Source organism: Rhinichthys klamathensis, unplaced genomic scaffold (genome assembly GCF_029890125.1).
Source record: "Rhinichthys klamathensis goyatoka isolate OS25496 unplaced genomic scaffold, OSU_Roscu_1.1 h1tg000076l_1, whole genome shotgun sequence".
In the NCBI taxonomy this organism is placed as follows: domain Eukaryota; kingdom Metazoa; phylum Chordata; class Actinopteri; order Cypriniformes; family Leuciscidae; genus Rhinichthys; species Rhinichthys klamathensis.
In genome coordinates, this window is record NW_026606618.1 from 428,665 (window position 1) to 445,977 (window position 17,313).

The 17,313-nt window shown below is 37.0% G+C and overlaps 1 protein-coding gene across 3 annotated transcripts in view; it reads left to right on the forward strand.

Moving 5' to 3' along the window:
* Window positions 1-17,313, forward strand: part of LOC130085185 (cytosolic carboxypeptidase 4) — a 257,663-nt gene that overhangs the window by 84,281 nt on the left and 156,069 nt on the right. For all 3 annotated transcript variants that reach the window (XM_056250800.1, XM_056250801.1, XM_056250802.1), the window contains exons 2-5: window positions 4,399-4,466; window positions 10,091-10,154; window positions 13,470-13,616; window positions 17,132-17,263. In XM_056250800.1, the coding sequence (XP_056106775.1) occupies window positions 4,416-4,466; window positions 10,091-10,154; window positions 13,470-13,616; window positions 17,132-17,263 (394 nt within the window). In that variant the 5' untranslated portion in view covers window positions 4,399-4,415. The remainder of the gene's footprint in view (window positions 1-4,398; window positions 4,467-10,090; window positions 10,155-13,469; window positions 13,617-17,131; window positions 17,264-17,313) is intronic.

The following is a 17,313-nucleotide window of genomic DNA, read 5'->3' on the forward strand; positions in this document are numbered from 1 at the left end:
GGAAGGACTCGGGTTACTGGCAGAAATTCAGCTAATGAAAACAATGCACATAAGCCTTCATCAGCTGCTGACTATAAACATTCTTTCTGATTGGACCATTAATGCAAAACGGTTTGATGACGCACTGCAAATAGAACGGCATGACAGGTGCCACTGCTCTTGTCTTTTTGTGAAATAAAGGTTCTGCTAGAGTTAAGCCAGGTAAAATGTGTGTTTCATAGATGGGCTTTTTGATTTTAATCCCGAATCGAAAGTTACAAAGCAAATGACATGCTGATGTCCTATTTAAATACTTGCAATTAAAACGTAATTCAGAAAACAAATCCCATAGTGATAGTGGCCAATTCAGGTTGGCAGTGTTGCATTTGGTGCTTATCCTCACTTTGATTTCTCTGAACAACATCTTGATCTCATCAGTTGCACCAGAGCTGTCATCACCCAGCATTCATGCCCTCTACTGACGTTCCGTGTCCTAAAACAGTGGTATAAATAGCTGTGCGTACGCAGCCGGACACAGTATGCTTGCTTTGGCCAGATGGAACATTTAGCATCTTTCACATAATGTAGTCGGCAGATGTGATTAAATAGTGCCCATGATGGAGATAATTCTAAGGTCTGACTGAGAGATGAAGTGTAAGTGAGTGTAAATTTGTAGAGATACTGTGCTACCCCCCCCCTCCCCATCCCTAAAAAAATTCTAAAGTGCTAATCATAACTTGTCCCTAAAATCAGAGGGAAATGATAGGTGAATTACACTGATGTAGAAGCCCCTAACCCTGGTTGTAAGTAAGCCTGCCTAAACTTGACATAAACTGTAAACTTGTCCCTCAAATTTGATTGGTTGATTGGAATGTTGTTCCAGGAATCACAAATCACTTCACCATGACCAGGCATGCAGCCTGATAGATAGATAGATAGTTCACCCCAAAATATCAGTTGTCACTCACCCATATTTGACTTTCTTTCTTCCATGTAACACAAAAAAAGATTCATTTTTAATAATTGTATAGGCTACTGGTCATTTCAAGCTTACAGGACATAAAAGCACCATTACAGCATTATTACAGCATATTATCACTTTCTAGCCATACAATTGTTTAAGTTTTAAAAGTCGCTGAATGGCTTCAATTGAGTCATTGAGTTAAACTCCCGAACGAATCATTCAGAGCGGATTTGTGAAGTGAAGGTCCGGCTCAAAAGAACGATTCATTTATAAATTCGTCATTGCCACTTTCTCTCATAAACTTTACGTAGACGTTGAGTCAATAATGACGTACATTTCTGTATGTTGTTCACATAAAATTATCGTATGGCTTCCGAAGATTACACACTAGTCGTATAGACCACTTTTATGATACATTTTTGGTGCTTTTTTGTCATTTGGAAATGTACAACCCACTTTCATTAAAAAATGACATTGTGTTCCACTGAAGAAAACTATACAGGTTTTGAACGACATGAGGGTGAGTAAATGACAGAATTCCTTTACATGATTTTGGAAATTTCACTCTGTTTTGAAAGCAGTCAGCCTATCTTGTCATCGATTTCACACACCGTCCTCCCGCACACTTCTTTTTTCACCACATGTAGCTTCGCCAAAAAGACGTCAATCACGAGCTTTGGGAAATAGAATGGCTTGGCTCGCTTTTCCAAAGCATCATCATTATTTTGTTCTTGCATGATCATACACTTCATGCAGTAGCATAACCTCAGAAAGAGTGGATAGTGTTTAGAGACGCAAAGCTCTAACGTTACAAGAACCAATGATCTTTTCGGGTTCAATACCATTCAGCAGTCCTTTTGCATTTGAAATATTATTAGAACTAATAGGTTACGATTTTGACTAACATTTTATTATGAATCTTTTTAGAGTAAGTTTAATGACTAGGTCTTTTTAGACTGATACCAATAACTGATGTTCTCTGTACACGTTAAGTTTCCATGACAGAGCTCTATCTCTTTTAGTGTTTTTGTGTGCACTTCTATAAATCGTCTAGATAAATTAAACAGCTATTTGTAGTGTGTATTATGTATGCTTATTTAGGTATTTATGAAATGTTAAAGAGCACATCGTCAGCTGTTGATGATGGGGCACTGCGAAAGTTACATCTGTAACATCTCGAACACAAGCAACTTTAATACTATCTTTGCTCAAGCAATGTCTAGAAACGTTATGACCCGAAGAACCTAGCCTATATATCGAAGCAAACTGATTTTCTCTCAGTATTCTCTTTTAGTTAGACTGTGCAGCCCTTACAACACAATTTATTTGCTCTTTCATAGCCAGAATTCTAGATTTCTTAGGTTTGCTTCAGGTATGGCTTTCAAATAAATTCTTTGGAGAAATACAAATTGAAACAATTGTTGATGCACGGTCCCTAGAGTAATTGTGGATGGCATTACCCAGATCATTGGGTCTTTAGAGAATCTGATGAGAAATATTCTCAATATGAGTTCATATCTTTTGATTTTCACCTATGAAAAAATAATGAAACATGTAATTGTGAGATAGTTTAGAATAGTCAGTCACTTGAGATAGTTGCATTTAGTTTGCATCTATCTATCTATCTATCTATCTATCTATCTATCTATCTATCTATCTATCTATCTATCTATCTATCTATCTATCTATCTATCTATCTATCTATCTATCTATCTATCTATCTATCTATCTATCTCTATCTTCACCAAAGCAACCATTATTTGTACATCCCTATTTATAAGTCACTGGATAAAATTGTATGCCTAATGCAACTTTTAGTCAAAACAAGACACATAAAGGCCCGTTCACACCAAGAGCAATAACTATAAAGATAACAATAGCTATTTTAGTCCACACAAACGCACCATATCGTTCTGTTTATTAAGCGTGTGCTGCAGTTTTGTCTGCTGCTTTAAATGCTCAAGCTCTTTAAAGCAGGATGGATTCTGATTGGCTGTCAATGTTTTTATTGTTTATCAGCTGGAAAAACCAAATTGATCTGAAAATGACTCCAATGATATTGATATAGTTGTGGTGTGGAGTCAACTATTCTTTTAAATTTAGAATGATTTTTAGAGATGCACCAGTCGACTGGCCATAAATTGGAACAGTGTTGTGCCGAATTTCGACTCCCTGCCAAATTAAACTACCTGATTGCCTAATCATAACCCCACCCCCACACTTAATCACAAAGAGGAGAGCACAGATGTGCCAGCCCAGCAGAGAAAATAGTAGCTTACTGTACTAGTAGGAGCAGCAAGCGCACTGTTCATATTGAAAGAAAAAATAAATATTGAACTGGGGGTGGGGGTTTATATGAATGTATTTCTGAAGGGAACTGACCTGACTCTCTTCAGATGCCATTTTTGTAATGCCAAATATTAGAAGTCTGATATTGCTGCTGTTCCATAAGCACCGCCTACTGACAGAGAGTGGATTTGCATTTTTATTCAGTTCGTCCGGTATTTTTGTTTTGTGCAGGTATTTTTAATGTAGCATAATTTCACAAAGCCACAAAGTCAGATCATGCTGTGTTTGCTGAAATTATATAACCTATTTTAAATAAAAAAAACAACTGCTCATTCAAGCTATATGTGTGTAGCGTCTTTGTGTAGATCATGATTAAAATGTAGTGGTTGCCTGTAATTTCATGACTGGAAATTACCTTAATTGGTAAAACTGCTATAGGCCTTTGAGTTTGGTAACACAAATGTTGCCTATTTAATTGTTCTTCCTGGCATCAGATGTCCCTTTATGGCAGCAAAAAAACACAGCTATGAATGTGTGTTCAACACTAATCACGTTCATTTACTCAGTCGAGATCCATTTCATGGATAGATCATCTTTTTAATGCTAGTGCCAGTCCATGTTTAAACACAGCCTGCCTCTATTAGCTCTGTCACGCATGTACACACACACACACACACACACACACACACACACACACACACACACACACACACACACACACACACACACACACACACACACACACACACACACACACACACACACACACACACACACACACACACACACACACACACACACACACACACACACACACACACACACTCGCTCGCCTCTTCCTAATCACACACATACACACACTCGGAGAAGATTCCTCAGCCTCTTGATATCCCTCCAGTCCGTGTCCTCTCTACTGTGAAATGCTCGGCTTGGTTTAATCCCTGTGTCTCGTCAGGCCCTTTTAATAGGAGCCTCATCTCAATGTCCGTGCACAACTGGAGCAGCCCGCGGGTTTATCTGAGGGAGATAGAGTTTCAGGCGACAAGCTGAACCCCTCTCGGCTTTAACTGTACCCGTCTGTCTTGTTTAAGCACAGAGGGAGAAGGTGCTGGCTCTGTGTCACTCTAACCTCTCTTTCATTTCTCCTTCCTCGTTCCATTCTTCAGCCCGATCGAGACCCACCATGGCGTCGTCGAGCTCCAGCGGACTCGAGGTTCTCCTCAGCACGTTGCAGGTAAACACACATTGTTTCTGAACGCATGCATCTGGATTGTCTCTCATTCTAAGCATAGGAACGGCCTACAGATGCAAGCAAGCGCGCTGGTAACGACTGCCCACACATGCAGGACGCTTTCCATGTGCTGAGTGGGAAAGATTAATTACATGGTATCGCAGGACCATGAAAAGTAGAGCCTGTGGTTTAATGTAAACATGTTTACCCCCCCACTCCAAGGCGAAATTCTAAACGTTTACGTTAACATGCGTGATGGAGCGCAATGCTTGAAACCGTAGCTGCAATTTGCAGACTGTATGGCGGTGTCATTGCGAGCGCTATTTTGAACTAGTGTGTAGTAAACAACTATTTTGCAAGGCAAACTGCATGCTCAGTTAGTTTTTTTTCACCTTTTGTTTTGATTTAAAGTTGCACTTTTTTGTTTGTTGTACTAGACCAGGAGTTCTCAAATTTGTTTCTCAGCCGAACCCCTTAGACGTAAAATATTACACTATATAGGGTGTATATCAAATATAGGCTATATGTAAAATATGTACCTCTTAAGATTAAGGTCACGTGACATGCAAGTAAACAGATCAAATATTTAATCTTTTTAGGTTAGGGTTTTTATTTTAAAATTACAGGGCTGCATGTGTATAGGGTTTATTATTTTTATTATTGTTGTTATATTATTGTTGTTTTAAAAATGAAGATATAAATATATTACTGTTGCAAATTATAGTTGTTCTGTAAATTATAATAATTTTATTTTACACTGCAAGTTACAGTACTAATATTTATGTCAGCTGTGAGCTTTTATTTTGGCGGAATATTAGTGAAATGCTGTAAACTTCTATCCACAGGAATCTTAGACATTTTGCACAGCTAATAGTTATATAGTTATATATAACCAGTTATATAGTTTAGTGGTCATCTTAGTAAAGCATTTGACTGAAAAATGCCATGATTGAAAAGATTGTCCTAATGAAGTATACTCGAGTGCCGTGTGATTAAGTGAAAAGGATTATATGGGATAACGTGGCTTCATGCACACCCAAATTTGATTCTGATATACTGATATTGCTAGTAGTTAATAGTGGTAGTGTTTATTCAAACCATTAAGACACACAGTAACGCCATGGCATCCATCGATGCAATAGTAATTGTTGGTTTAAAATAAAAGGACCAGTAAACATTATATTTTGTTCGCTGTTTTCCATATCTGTTTTGAGTAGATTTGTTGTGCTCGCAGAATGTCTCATAATCCAAATTGTACATTTTAAATGTGATTTTTATCCACTTCCACAGCTTATGGTGACTGATTTCATATCAGTGATTTGTATATCAGCTGCTGCCAATGAACTGCAAAGGCCTTATGTGCTCACAGGAGGGCGACGTGCCGAATTTCAGATAACTTTCTACCTCTTGCATGAAAATCAAGTTCAGAGGAGCAGAAATTATTTAGTGTACGCGTCAAAGCGATTAATTGCAAGTGAAAAGCATAAGATGAGATTTATTCCCTCTATGCTGATAAGAGCGTTGTAAGGAGAAGGGGGAAAAACAAGTGCAGCAATGAGCTCAGTGTGGGATTAATGAAAGCTTTAAAGGTTTCATTCTGATCTCAGAAGGGAAAAATGTATTTGTAAATGTAGAACAGAGAACGTTGTTGACGTAAATGCATATCAAGTGTTTTTTTTAAAACAAATGATGTTGAACTTATAGTCCTATAAAGTCTCATTAGTTTTTCTTTAAGTAGCAAATTGTTCTCTGATCCATTAAATTGACTGAACTCTGCCGTTACCGCTAACACTGCCGTTTAAAAGTTTGGGATCGGTACGATTTTTTAATGTTTTTAAAAGAGGTCTCTTATGCTCACCAAGGCTGCATTTATTTGATAAATAAAACAACACAAAAAACAGTAATATTGTTAAATATTATGACAATTTAAAATAACTGTTTTCTATTTGAATATATTTAAAAAAAATATATAATTTATCCCTGTGATGCAAAGTTGAATTTTCAGCATCATTACTCCAGTCTTCAGTGTCACATGATCCTTCAGAAATCATTCTAATATGCTGATTTGATGCTAAAAAAACATTCATTATTATGTTGAAAACTATTGTGGACAATTTTTTTTCAGGATTCTTTGAAGAATAGAAAGTTATATTTCATTTATTTAAAAATAGAATCTTTTGTAGCATTATGAATGTCTTTACTGTAACTTTTGATCAATTTAATGCATCCTTGCTGAATAAAAATATTGATTCCTTTTATTATTCCCCAACCCCCCACCCCCTGTAATTTGTTTTAATATAACGGTTTTCAACCTTGATAATAATAATAATAAACTTTTCTTGAGCAGCAAATCAGCATATTAGAATGATTTCTGAAGGATCATGTGACACATCACAGGAATAAATTACATTGTAAAATAAATTGAATGAATGAATGAATTTATTTTATTTCGAGCAATATAGTGACATATAACAAAGGCAATAAGAAACATTTAATTTTTGACAACATAAATCAGTCAATTGCTCGAAACCGAGTGGGAAGAAGTCGGACTTATTTAGACCCACCCCGGACTGTTACAGTTAAGAAAAAAAAACAAAAGTAGCTAGCTACTTCCTAAATTGTTGACATTATCATTCCTCACAATTACAATTTTATTTATATATAAACTAGATTGTTATATATTAAAATAGAAAACAGTTATTTTAAACTGTAAAACTATTTAATTGTATTGGTATTTTTACATTTTAAAAAAGCAGCCTTGGTGAGCATAAGAGAAAAATAAGAAAACATTAAAAAATCTTACAGATCCCAAACTTTTGAATGGCAGTGTATGTACATATAACAGTTCAATGACTGTAATATTCATCCTTTTCTATTAATTTCAGTAAATGTGTGCCAGAGATATATCTTTTTTATTTGCCTATATATTATCTTTAATATTTTAATGAAAATATAAACATAGTTTTTAATGTAATAACAAAAATGTATAATACAAATGTTGCGCCTTTGAATGTGACAGAAAATAGCTATACTTTTCAGATAAAAAAAGTGCCTCTGTATGTACTGTCAGTTCAAATAAGGATGCTTGCTTGCAACTGCTTGGCATTGGCCATGTGGCCTCGGCTCTGAAGAATTGACTCCTTTATTACAACGCAAACTGACAAGGGTAGCTAGTAATACCCTCACGATTAGCCACAGCCAGTGTGTCGCCTTCCTCCAGCCATGACTGGCATCAAACGTGGCAATAAGTTCCAAATTCACAGTCCTTGACATGAAGCTGTTGATGCCTGAAATGGGATTCCCGCTAATTCAAATTGAGACTGACACAGACACTCAGGGTGCTGTGTCTGAGGTTTTTTCTTCTTCATATTCTTCCCCTGCTTTTCCCTTCCTGTTTTATAGCTCTCGTATCACCTCGCAAAGACACGCCAGGTCCTTCCTTTGGTGTCTAAGATGTAAAAAAGCATTTTAAGGTGTGTCAGAATAACTTTTAATAGATTTTCTGCGCTATTTAGAATAGTTTGCCCTCCGGAGGGGCTCCCGGCTTACACAGGATGTTCAGCCAAAGCTCTCCCGCTGCGTTCCTGCCACCGTCTTAAAAGTTAATGGTGTGCACAGAGAGGTAGTCAGTGTTCCTCATTAAAGAATTAAAAATGAACTCGGATATGAAATGAGTTTCACTTTCAAGTGGGTTCCTGAGAATATTAGCTCATGTCCTTCTCCCTACTGACAGATGAGAAGCAATGCTTTTTGATTGTAGCTTGGCATAGGTGATGCCGGACGAAAATAGAAGCAATTATTCATAATTTCAAGTATCACTGGATTATTCTGTTAAAAGATTGTTGATGTAATGCTCTAATGATGTGCCAGCTGGCTCTGTATGCTGGTCATGCTCATTAATGTTGAGTAATTAACATGGTTGTGTGAAATTATCACAGATGTTGATGACAGGGCCATCGATTTCCAAGAAAGAGCACACGCTCTATTCTACTAGTCTAGTGTAAAAGTTCATCCTCAGTGAAATGTAGTTTCTTCATTAAAACCACTCACCTTTAGGGTCAAAAATTAATGGGGGTATTTGGAGCGAAAATGCCACAGAATGTGACAGAAATGCCCTAGAAACAAAATGTATAAATTTATTTGTTCATAATGTCACATTTTATATTTTCCCATGATATGTTTCATAGTTATATGGATATTGCATAAAACATTGTTTTCATTCAAATTTTAACGCATACAAAAAAGCCCAGTCCAAGTAATGAACCAAGTAATAATTCACCCAAAAATCCTTTATTAGCCCTCAGGTTTTTCCCTGTTTTATGATTTTTCTTTCTTCTGTGGGACACAACAGGATTTGTTGGCAAAATGACTTTTTAGTGTCCAATGAACAAGGATCAAAATGAAGCTATTATGCTCTAAAACTGTCAAAAAACGACCATACATTTATTAAAATTATCCATGTGCTCCCTTTAGTTTAGAGTCTTCCAAACTCATGCAATAGAGGAAGAAGCTAAAAATTGAAGTCATAATTTGCTGAAAATCTTCTCGTCTGCTGCAGCTCTTAATTGATACTTAGTGCTCTTGGTTTGATGATCAAATATCATTTGTCCCCATAATTATCATTGATGTGAAACCTGATGTGAAGCATCTTGATGTGCCATATTTGAATGTACAGGAACATAAATGAGATTTGAGAAGTAACTTGTGAAGTAGGCTAACATTGAATTAATGAATATATACAAAAATAAAAAGTAAAATAAAAGTTAAAGTGGCACTACTCATCTAAAAGGGTTAAATATATATTTTTTATAACATTTTCCCTATATCTTGTTAATCAGGAGACTTTAAACAATTTAAAGACAAAAATAAGCTTAAATAAATCATACAATATATCCTGCTGATAGGCTATATCCAGAACCAGTGTTGTTGTTGTTAACTAAAACTACTAAAATTCATTTTCAATATAAAGCTAATTCAAAATATTAATAAATACTGTAATAGCATATAAATAATTCTAAAATAAGAGTCCAGAATGCATCTATTATTATAGACCCAAACAACATCCCACAGAAACTAGCCCTATTTTCTTGGGGATATCTTGTCAGTTCACTAATGTGGGTAAGAGCGGCAGCTCCCTGGCAGGACAGAACTCTTTGTGGTACCGTTGGCTCTGGAGATTCCTAATAGGATTCAATGGCCACTGTCAGAAAGACACGGCCACCACAGATGCAGGCTGGACAGTGTTGTGTTCTCTCCCATTTTTGCCCAATAATGAGAGCCAAAGCTTGAATCCCCAGCTGTGGAGTTCCTTCTCTGAGGATTTCGGCCCCCGACCGCTTACCCGTCAACTGCTGCTGCTTTTAGCCACAGGGCTCCGGGTCCCCGCCGGGGTACGAGCCCACATTGCATTCTGAAAACAGACACAATGCTGGAAGATTTTGCTGTGCCAGCCAGGACGCACTCAACACTATATATCACATGGGTTGTAAATAGTAATGTCATCTTAGTTGCTTAGATTGTTTCCTATTTGTTGAGATAAATTGTTTGTGGACACTATAGGTAATCGTAATGCAGAAGCCAGGTTCAACTTTAAGCTTCATTGTTTAAGTGTGTTGTTCTCTTTCCAGAACGCTGGGGATATCGAGAGTATGCTAAACATCATCAACGTCCTGGATGAACTATTGTCAGCAGGTGAGATGCCCTTTTCCTACAGCCAAATTTGTTGATTCATTTTCTGTCACGCCTCTGCACCGATTGCAAGTGTGCTGAAATTTGTTTATGGAGTGAAACCATATGTGTGTCCAATAAAGCCACAAACCACCTCCACAAAATAAATTTGCTGATATATAGAGGCGTTTCTTCAACTTTGGACACTTTTATGTCTGTACTTTTTACTTCTGTAATATATTTTAACATTTATTTACGTCTCATTAAAACTGTTTGTAAACTTTTCAGCATGCCGTTGCTATGTTTTTGGTACTTTTCAGATTACTTTTTTTTTGTTTACTCTTATTCTGAATCCAGACTTTCAACCTCAAAATATGAACATTTATCACAAATATATTGTATTATTATTATAGTCATTGTTGTTCCTATTAATAATGTTGTTCCTATTAATAATAATAATCATATTTTAAATTGATCATTTAAACAAAGTATAAAATAAACAGTCCAATTCAATGTTTTTTGTACAAAAAAATATTTATATTAATTTGTACATATTACAATCCTCAGCTGTGGTGTAATATCTATCATGACTAACAATTTTGCCCCAATTAATTTTTTTTAGTTACTGTAATCGGTTACAAAGGAGACAGTGAAGAGCATGCTTGAGATGAAATATGAGATGCGACATAAAGAAAACAGAGGCTGTGTCTGAAATCGCCTCCTATTGCCTTAAAGGGTTAGTTCAAGCAAAAATGAAAATTCTGTCAGTAATTATTCATCCTCATGTTATTCCAACCCCGTAAGACTTGCGTTCATCTTCGGAACACAAATTAAGATATTTTTGATGAAATCTGAGAGCTGGCTCACTCCTTCATAGGCTTCTAGGCAATTTCATTCTGCCAGTCCAGAAAAGTTAGTAAAAACATTGTTAAAATAGTCCAAGTGACTACAGTGGCTTAACCTTAAAGGGGCACTTGGCAACTCTTTCAACTCAATAAAACCGTTTAGAAATCATTTGAATGGTTCAATAACCTGTTCTGGAGAGAATGGTGACTTTCCCCGCCCCCCCAGTGTCCCCAGGCGGAAAACCAACCTTGCAACATGAGGACTAATGTCCCGGTAAGTTGGAAATAGGAAGTCTCGTGAGAAGCAAGAACGTGTGAGAAACACAAACTGCTTTATGGCAATTCGACATAATTCTATGATACTGTGTATGATGCTGGGTAGACATAGCTCCACACGCTAAAGTTGGCCGGCCCCAATCATAACAAACGCACACGAGCAGCGGTAGAAAGTGGGAGGAAGGTGCCGCAAGTGAGTTTTTTATGACAGTGTTGTGAAAATATACGCCGCACAGCTGTAGGGGGAGCTCGATGAGAAAACATGCGACAACAAAAGTGAAAATCAGCGAAGAAATGACTAGAGTTGCCAAGTGCCCCTTTAAGTTTATCAAGCGACGAGAATACTTTTTGTGTGCAAAAAAATTATGACTTTATTCAACTATTCATTTTCTTTTGTGTGGGCCTCAGAGAGAGTTCACGAGAGCGCCACGACGCATGTGCGAGAACAGAGAAGATGACACAGATGGGTCTCGATGTAGTGTTTAAAATGGTTCTAAAGTGTGCATTTCCTGGATTTCCAATTCTCCGAATTGTGAGAAACCAATGAGAAAACGTAAAAGTGCCTTACCAATGCCGCAAAATGAATGGCTTACCTTTCACACTTTCCCATCAAATGATCGTGAGCGTCATCTTCTCAGTTCTCGCACATGCGTCGTGGCGCTCTCGTGAACTCACTCTGGGGCCCACACGGAAGAAAATGAATAGTTGAATAAAGTCATTATTTTTTTGCGCACAAAAAGTATTCTCGTCGCTTGATAAACTTAAGGTTGAGCCACTGTAGTCACTTGGACTATTTTAACAATGTTAGTCAAACAGAATGAAATTGCCTAGAAGCATATGAAGGAGTGAGCCAGCTCTAAGATTTCATCAAAAATATCTTAATTTGAGTTCCAAAGATGAACGAAAGTCTTACGGGGTTAGAACAACATGAGGGTGAGTAATTACTGACAGCATTTTCATTTTTGGGTGAACTAACCCTTTAAATGGGGTACTATTTGAGGGGACAGCCATTTGTAGTTGTGGACATTATAGAGTGCACTCATTCAATCCCACAATACACCGCAATAACGAGTGTACAACCGATGTATGCTCAACGGCTAGAGAATACCCATAATTGGTCCAATTTCTATTTTCCAAACCGCTGGTCCAATGTGGGTACAGCGTTAATATCATACAGGTATAACTTCCTTTTTTAATTGATTGTTAAATAGGTTTTATACATAGTTTCCATGACAGAGTTATTAATCTTTTCATATTACTACTGGAGCGGCTGGACAAACTGGACAAAAAAAGTGGCAGCCCATCTGGTGCACTAAGCGTCACTCCCTCATTTTTATTCACTCCCTCAAGTGGACTAAATTAGTGGAGTAATGTAGGGAATAGTGAATGAGATAGGGGGCGATTTCAAAAACAGCCAAATAAAATCAAGGTAAATTTACAATTTTTTGTCTGTCATTTCCTGTCATCCTGTTAAATATGCATGAAAAATGTATGATATTATTTTATAGTTTTGTGTTTATAATATATCCTTTCTGCAACAGAATATGGTTAAAGGCAAGACAAACACAGGACTAAAAGTGCCCATAATTGAAGAAACCACCATATACAGTATACATTTCAATTTATCGTGTCCCAGCGTGAAGAAATTGTGTAATGAATCACCTTTTTCTAATTTTCTGCTAAATGAACAAATGTAAATAATATACTTGATTTAAATTAAGAGAATTTGAGAGAACACAGAAAAAAATATGATGGTTTGAAATGTTGAAAAAAACTGCAGTAATCCAGAGGGATTAACTTCAAAATGAGACCTTTTAAAGCAGCCCTAATAAAACATGACGTCACTGCACATTTCTCCCAGGATCTAATTATATAAACTGCACTGTTTCAATGATATTTATTTCCATATCTTGGGCTTATTCTAGTCTATTATTCACCAACAAATCTATCGAGTAATACTCTTGTAGAGGTGGAGCAGTGCTATACTAATCCTGTAATCTGAAATGAATTCACAGCAAAGTAATTAGCCAAATTTATTCACCAGCCTCCAGCGCAAAGTTCTAATCAGCACGAATTTTCTGAAAGAAAGTCGAAAATAAACCCAGACATCATCTTGTGATAATCCGCCAGTGGCAAAGATGGCACCGCTGGTTGGTGTAAGAGTTGTTATCAGCCTAAATTTGACATTTTGTGAAATTATGGCGGGTGTTTCCTGTAGGCACAGACAGACGGATTCATCATATGATATCGAAAGGAGGCAGTGAGGCTCTGCTGACGGCTCTGGTGAACTCAGCCCAAAGCTTCACACCCAACTACACCGTCCTGCTGCCGCTACTGCACCTGCTGGCCAAGGTGGGCCACCGAGGTGAGTGATGGGGGAGAAGGGGAGGAGACACAGGAATGACTGACACAACATTTTTTTTCAATCTATGATTATTATGGTGTTATTTTACCGATGACAATGAGTCGAATGCACTATTAGATTTAATTTACCGTGACTAAACAGATTTCCCTGAGCATTGCAAAAATCAAATGCAAATATTCTAGTATTATTTATATACTATTATAGTATTTATTAATATATTTTTTATTTGCTTTTACTTGTATATTTTCAGTTCATTTTAATTTTAGTTTGAGTTTTAGTAATTGTATGTGTTTGTGTCCAGTGTTGCCAGATTGGACGGGTTCCCGCCCAATTGGGCGGTTTTGAATTTGATTGTGCGGGTAAAAAAGGGTTTGGGTGGGTGGTCAAAATTTGGGCTGGTTTGGGGTCATTTCGGCGGTTTTCAAACATCTACATTTTAAAGTCTAATTGGTTAAGAAAAACGAAACTAAAGTGCATGTAGTCCATAAAATCAGTCATCATGACATTACTGTACACACACGCTCATGCAGAATCAGCTGGCGTTAGTGTTGACATCACCGACGAGCACGCACTTTTAGCCAATCAGCGATCTGCAGGCAGACGCGATTGAGCGCGAGAAGTTGTAGCTGCATATTCAAGTGATCGCTAAGGCAAAGTGACATAGCCTACGATACAAAAGAGTGTACAGTAGTGAGCAACTCTAAAAAACGCACACGTGGAAGGAGATCACTCTATGGTGAATATAACTCTGAGAGGAGAGCACAGTTGAATGACTTGAATTGAAATCAAATATGGGACGATTCCTGTCCATGTCATATGTGCACACTAGCCTAACCAAACATCTGCAACTTTACACCATCCAGCACTCTTCTTGTCCCTGACAGCTGCTGAAAAAGGTTTGAATCAACTTTTGACTGCTAAATTCTGCGTTATGTTCTGCAATGTGTACTTCCGAGGGTTAAAGTCATCGGTTCATTTCTTGATTGCCGTTTTGACAGTGTCCACCTGGACATTTTAGTCATATTGGCTAATTCTCCTTAATTATTGCCTTGTTTTGCTGGAAAATTTATTTATTTTTTATTTTATTTTATCATCGTTATTTTGTTTTAAGGAGATACAAATTGTGCTTATCAACCTCAAATGACATGGTAATGAAATTATATCACATTATTTTGGCAGTAAAATTTTGGGCGGTTTTTTCTTGCAGTGGGCGGGTTTTGGTGAGCTTTTGGGCTGGAAATCACCGTCCCAATCTGGCAACACTGCTTGTGTCATTTTATCTTTTGCACATTTCTATTTAGCTTTAATTTATTTTAATTTTTTTACTAATTTTAGTACTTATTTCAGTTAGTTGTCAAGGCAACATTTCTATATTATCTTTATTTCAATTGCCGAAAATGATTTGTAACAGTTTTTGTTATAGGGATAGTTCACTTTGAAATTAATTTTTGGTATGTTTTAGCTTACCTCAAGGGCATCCAAGATGTAGGTGTCTTTGTTTCCACAGTAGTTTCAATTTTGTTATTTTTAGGTCAAACCGTTCTTGTCTGTCAGTCATATAATGCAGGTCTATGGTCACCACCTCAAAGAGCATGCACAGAGAAGTCCAAATTAAACATGATTTAATGACTCGTAGTACACATTGATGGCCTAAGACACGAAACGAGCGGTTTGTGTGAGAAAACGAACAGTATTTATATTGACCTAAAAATATCAAAATTGAAACTACAGCGGAAACAAAGACACCTACATCTTGGATGCCCTTGAGGTAAGCTAAAACATACCAAAAATTAATTTCAAAGTGAACTATCCCTTTAACTATAACAACACAACGGTAAATGGTGACTTACATTTCAGCTAGTGTATAAAAGTGCATTTGAAATTTCCACTGGGAAAAATAGCAGGATATGGGTTTAAAACAACATTAGGATATGTGAACAATTAATGACAGAATTTTCATTTTAGCTAAACTATTCCTTCAACGTCAAATCTGATTTTTTTTTTTTTTTTGTCATTTCGCCCAACATTGTAACGTTTAGTGCGGACCAAAAATAACCTCAGATTTGTTAAACTCCTATTCAATTTGACCTTTTTTCCTCTCCAACTCTTTTTTTCTTTTTTTTTAGTCATTCTCACTGCGGGAAAAAGTCATATTTCTCATTACGATTTATAATTTAGTCATCTTTAGTGCTTAGTATTTCTAAATTCACTGCTGAATTGCTATAAATAGCACCTCACAAAAATAGATGTCTCTCATATATGGATTGGCCATAACATAAGTCACATCTCGTGTGGAGGGTGCAGACAGCGTGTGGGGTCACTGTCGGGTCAGGTAAAAGCCCTCGATCCTGCGAGGTCAGAGGTCACCATCTAAGCACAAGCATGGTCAATGTTTCGATGTTGTGTAACTTAAGAAGCGAGTGTTTGATCCCTCGGTGGATCTTGTGTCTGTCAGCGTTCCACTCTTGCACTTTGATGTCTGTCCTAATGAACCTCAGCAACAGGGCGAATCAAAACAGCAGGGAATGTTTTCCTTCGTCCTCACGTCTTCCTTTTCCATTTAGACAAAACAAGTCTAAAAACAAACTCCATCTGTTGAAAGCGTAAACTCATTCGCAAACAGGGACTTTTTTTTTGTGATCAAGCTGTTTTTGTAAGCGCTTGTAGTCGTGGTGGGCCTGCGGGATGTTGGGTCATGTGGTAGATTTGAATTATTTCTATAACATTTCTCTATGGGCAGTGGGTTTTTACAGACCGCATTTTCCACTACACAATACATGTTTTCAATAATCCATTTGCATTTACAAAGCAGAGATCATTGTCTGTTTCAAATGGTGCAATGACATGCACTGGTTTCCCAGATCCATAAATAGTTGATTTACGGTGTTTTACGGAAATACTGTAACATCCTACAGCGTTTTCTTTACTCTGCTTTTTCTCATCTTAAAAAAAGGATAGCTCACCCAAATATACTGTCATCATTTACTAACCATAATGTTGTTCCAAACCTTCTGTTAATGCATGAATGAATGAATGAAACATTTATATAGCCCTTTTAGATACTACTGTACAATCAAATGGGATCAATGGTCTCCCCTCTATACTGAAGCCTACCTACAGTATTTATTTATTTACTAAGGAATTGTACACATTACATCCATGAATGTGCATTAAAATCTAAATAGGGTCATACTGATTTCATGTTAACCTTAAACTGTTTAGGGCTGATCTCGTGTATCACTCCTGTTCTTGCATTCAGACTTAGAATGAATCTGAGTTTGTATTTGAATTTGAAAGTGAAGTTGTCCCTTTGATATCCCAAATTCCCTATTAGACATCCCAGCAAATGTGGTTTTGATCTCCAAACCAAAGTAATCTGTTTCATCACAGCTGCCAACAGCTCAAAAATGTTGCCTTCCCAGATCCCTGTAGTGAGCAAACACTGTCAAACAAGATGATACAAATGTTCATTTAATGAATGTCAAAGAGTAACATACTTTTCTTATTTTCCTCAGATCGTCAAATTGGTCTGAAAGCACAGAAGGCAGATGCCGTTTTGGTGGTTCTGGGTTTGTTAAGACAGAATGCAAAAAGTGCCCGGAGAGCCGCAGCCTGTCTTTGGGTCCTCAAAGTCTTCTGCGCTTCTGGTGAGATCAGTTCATTTTTGCCTTCCTAAGCTAAGCTTGCTCCTCATGAT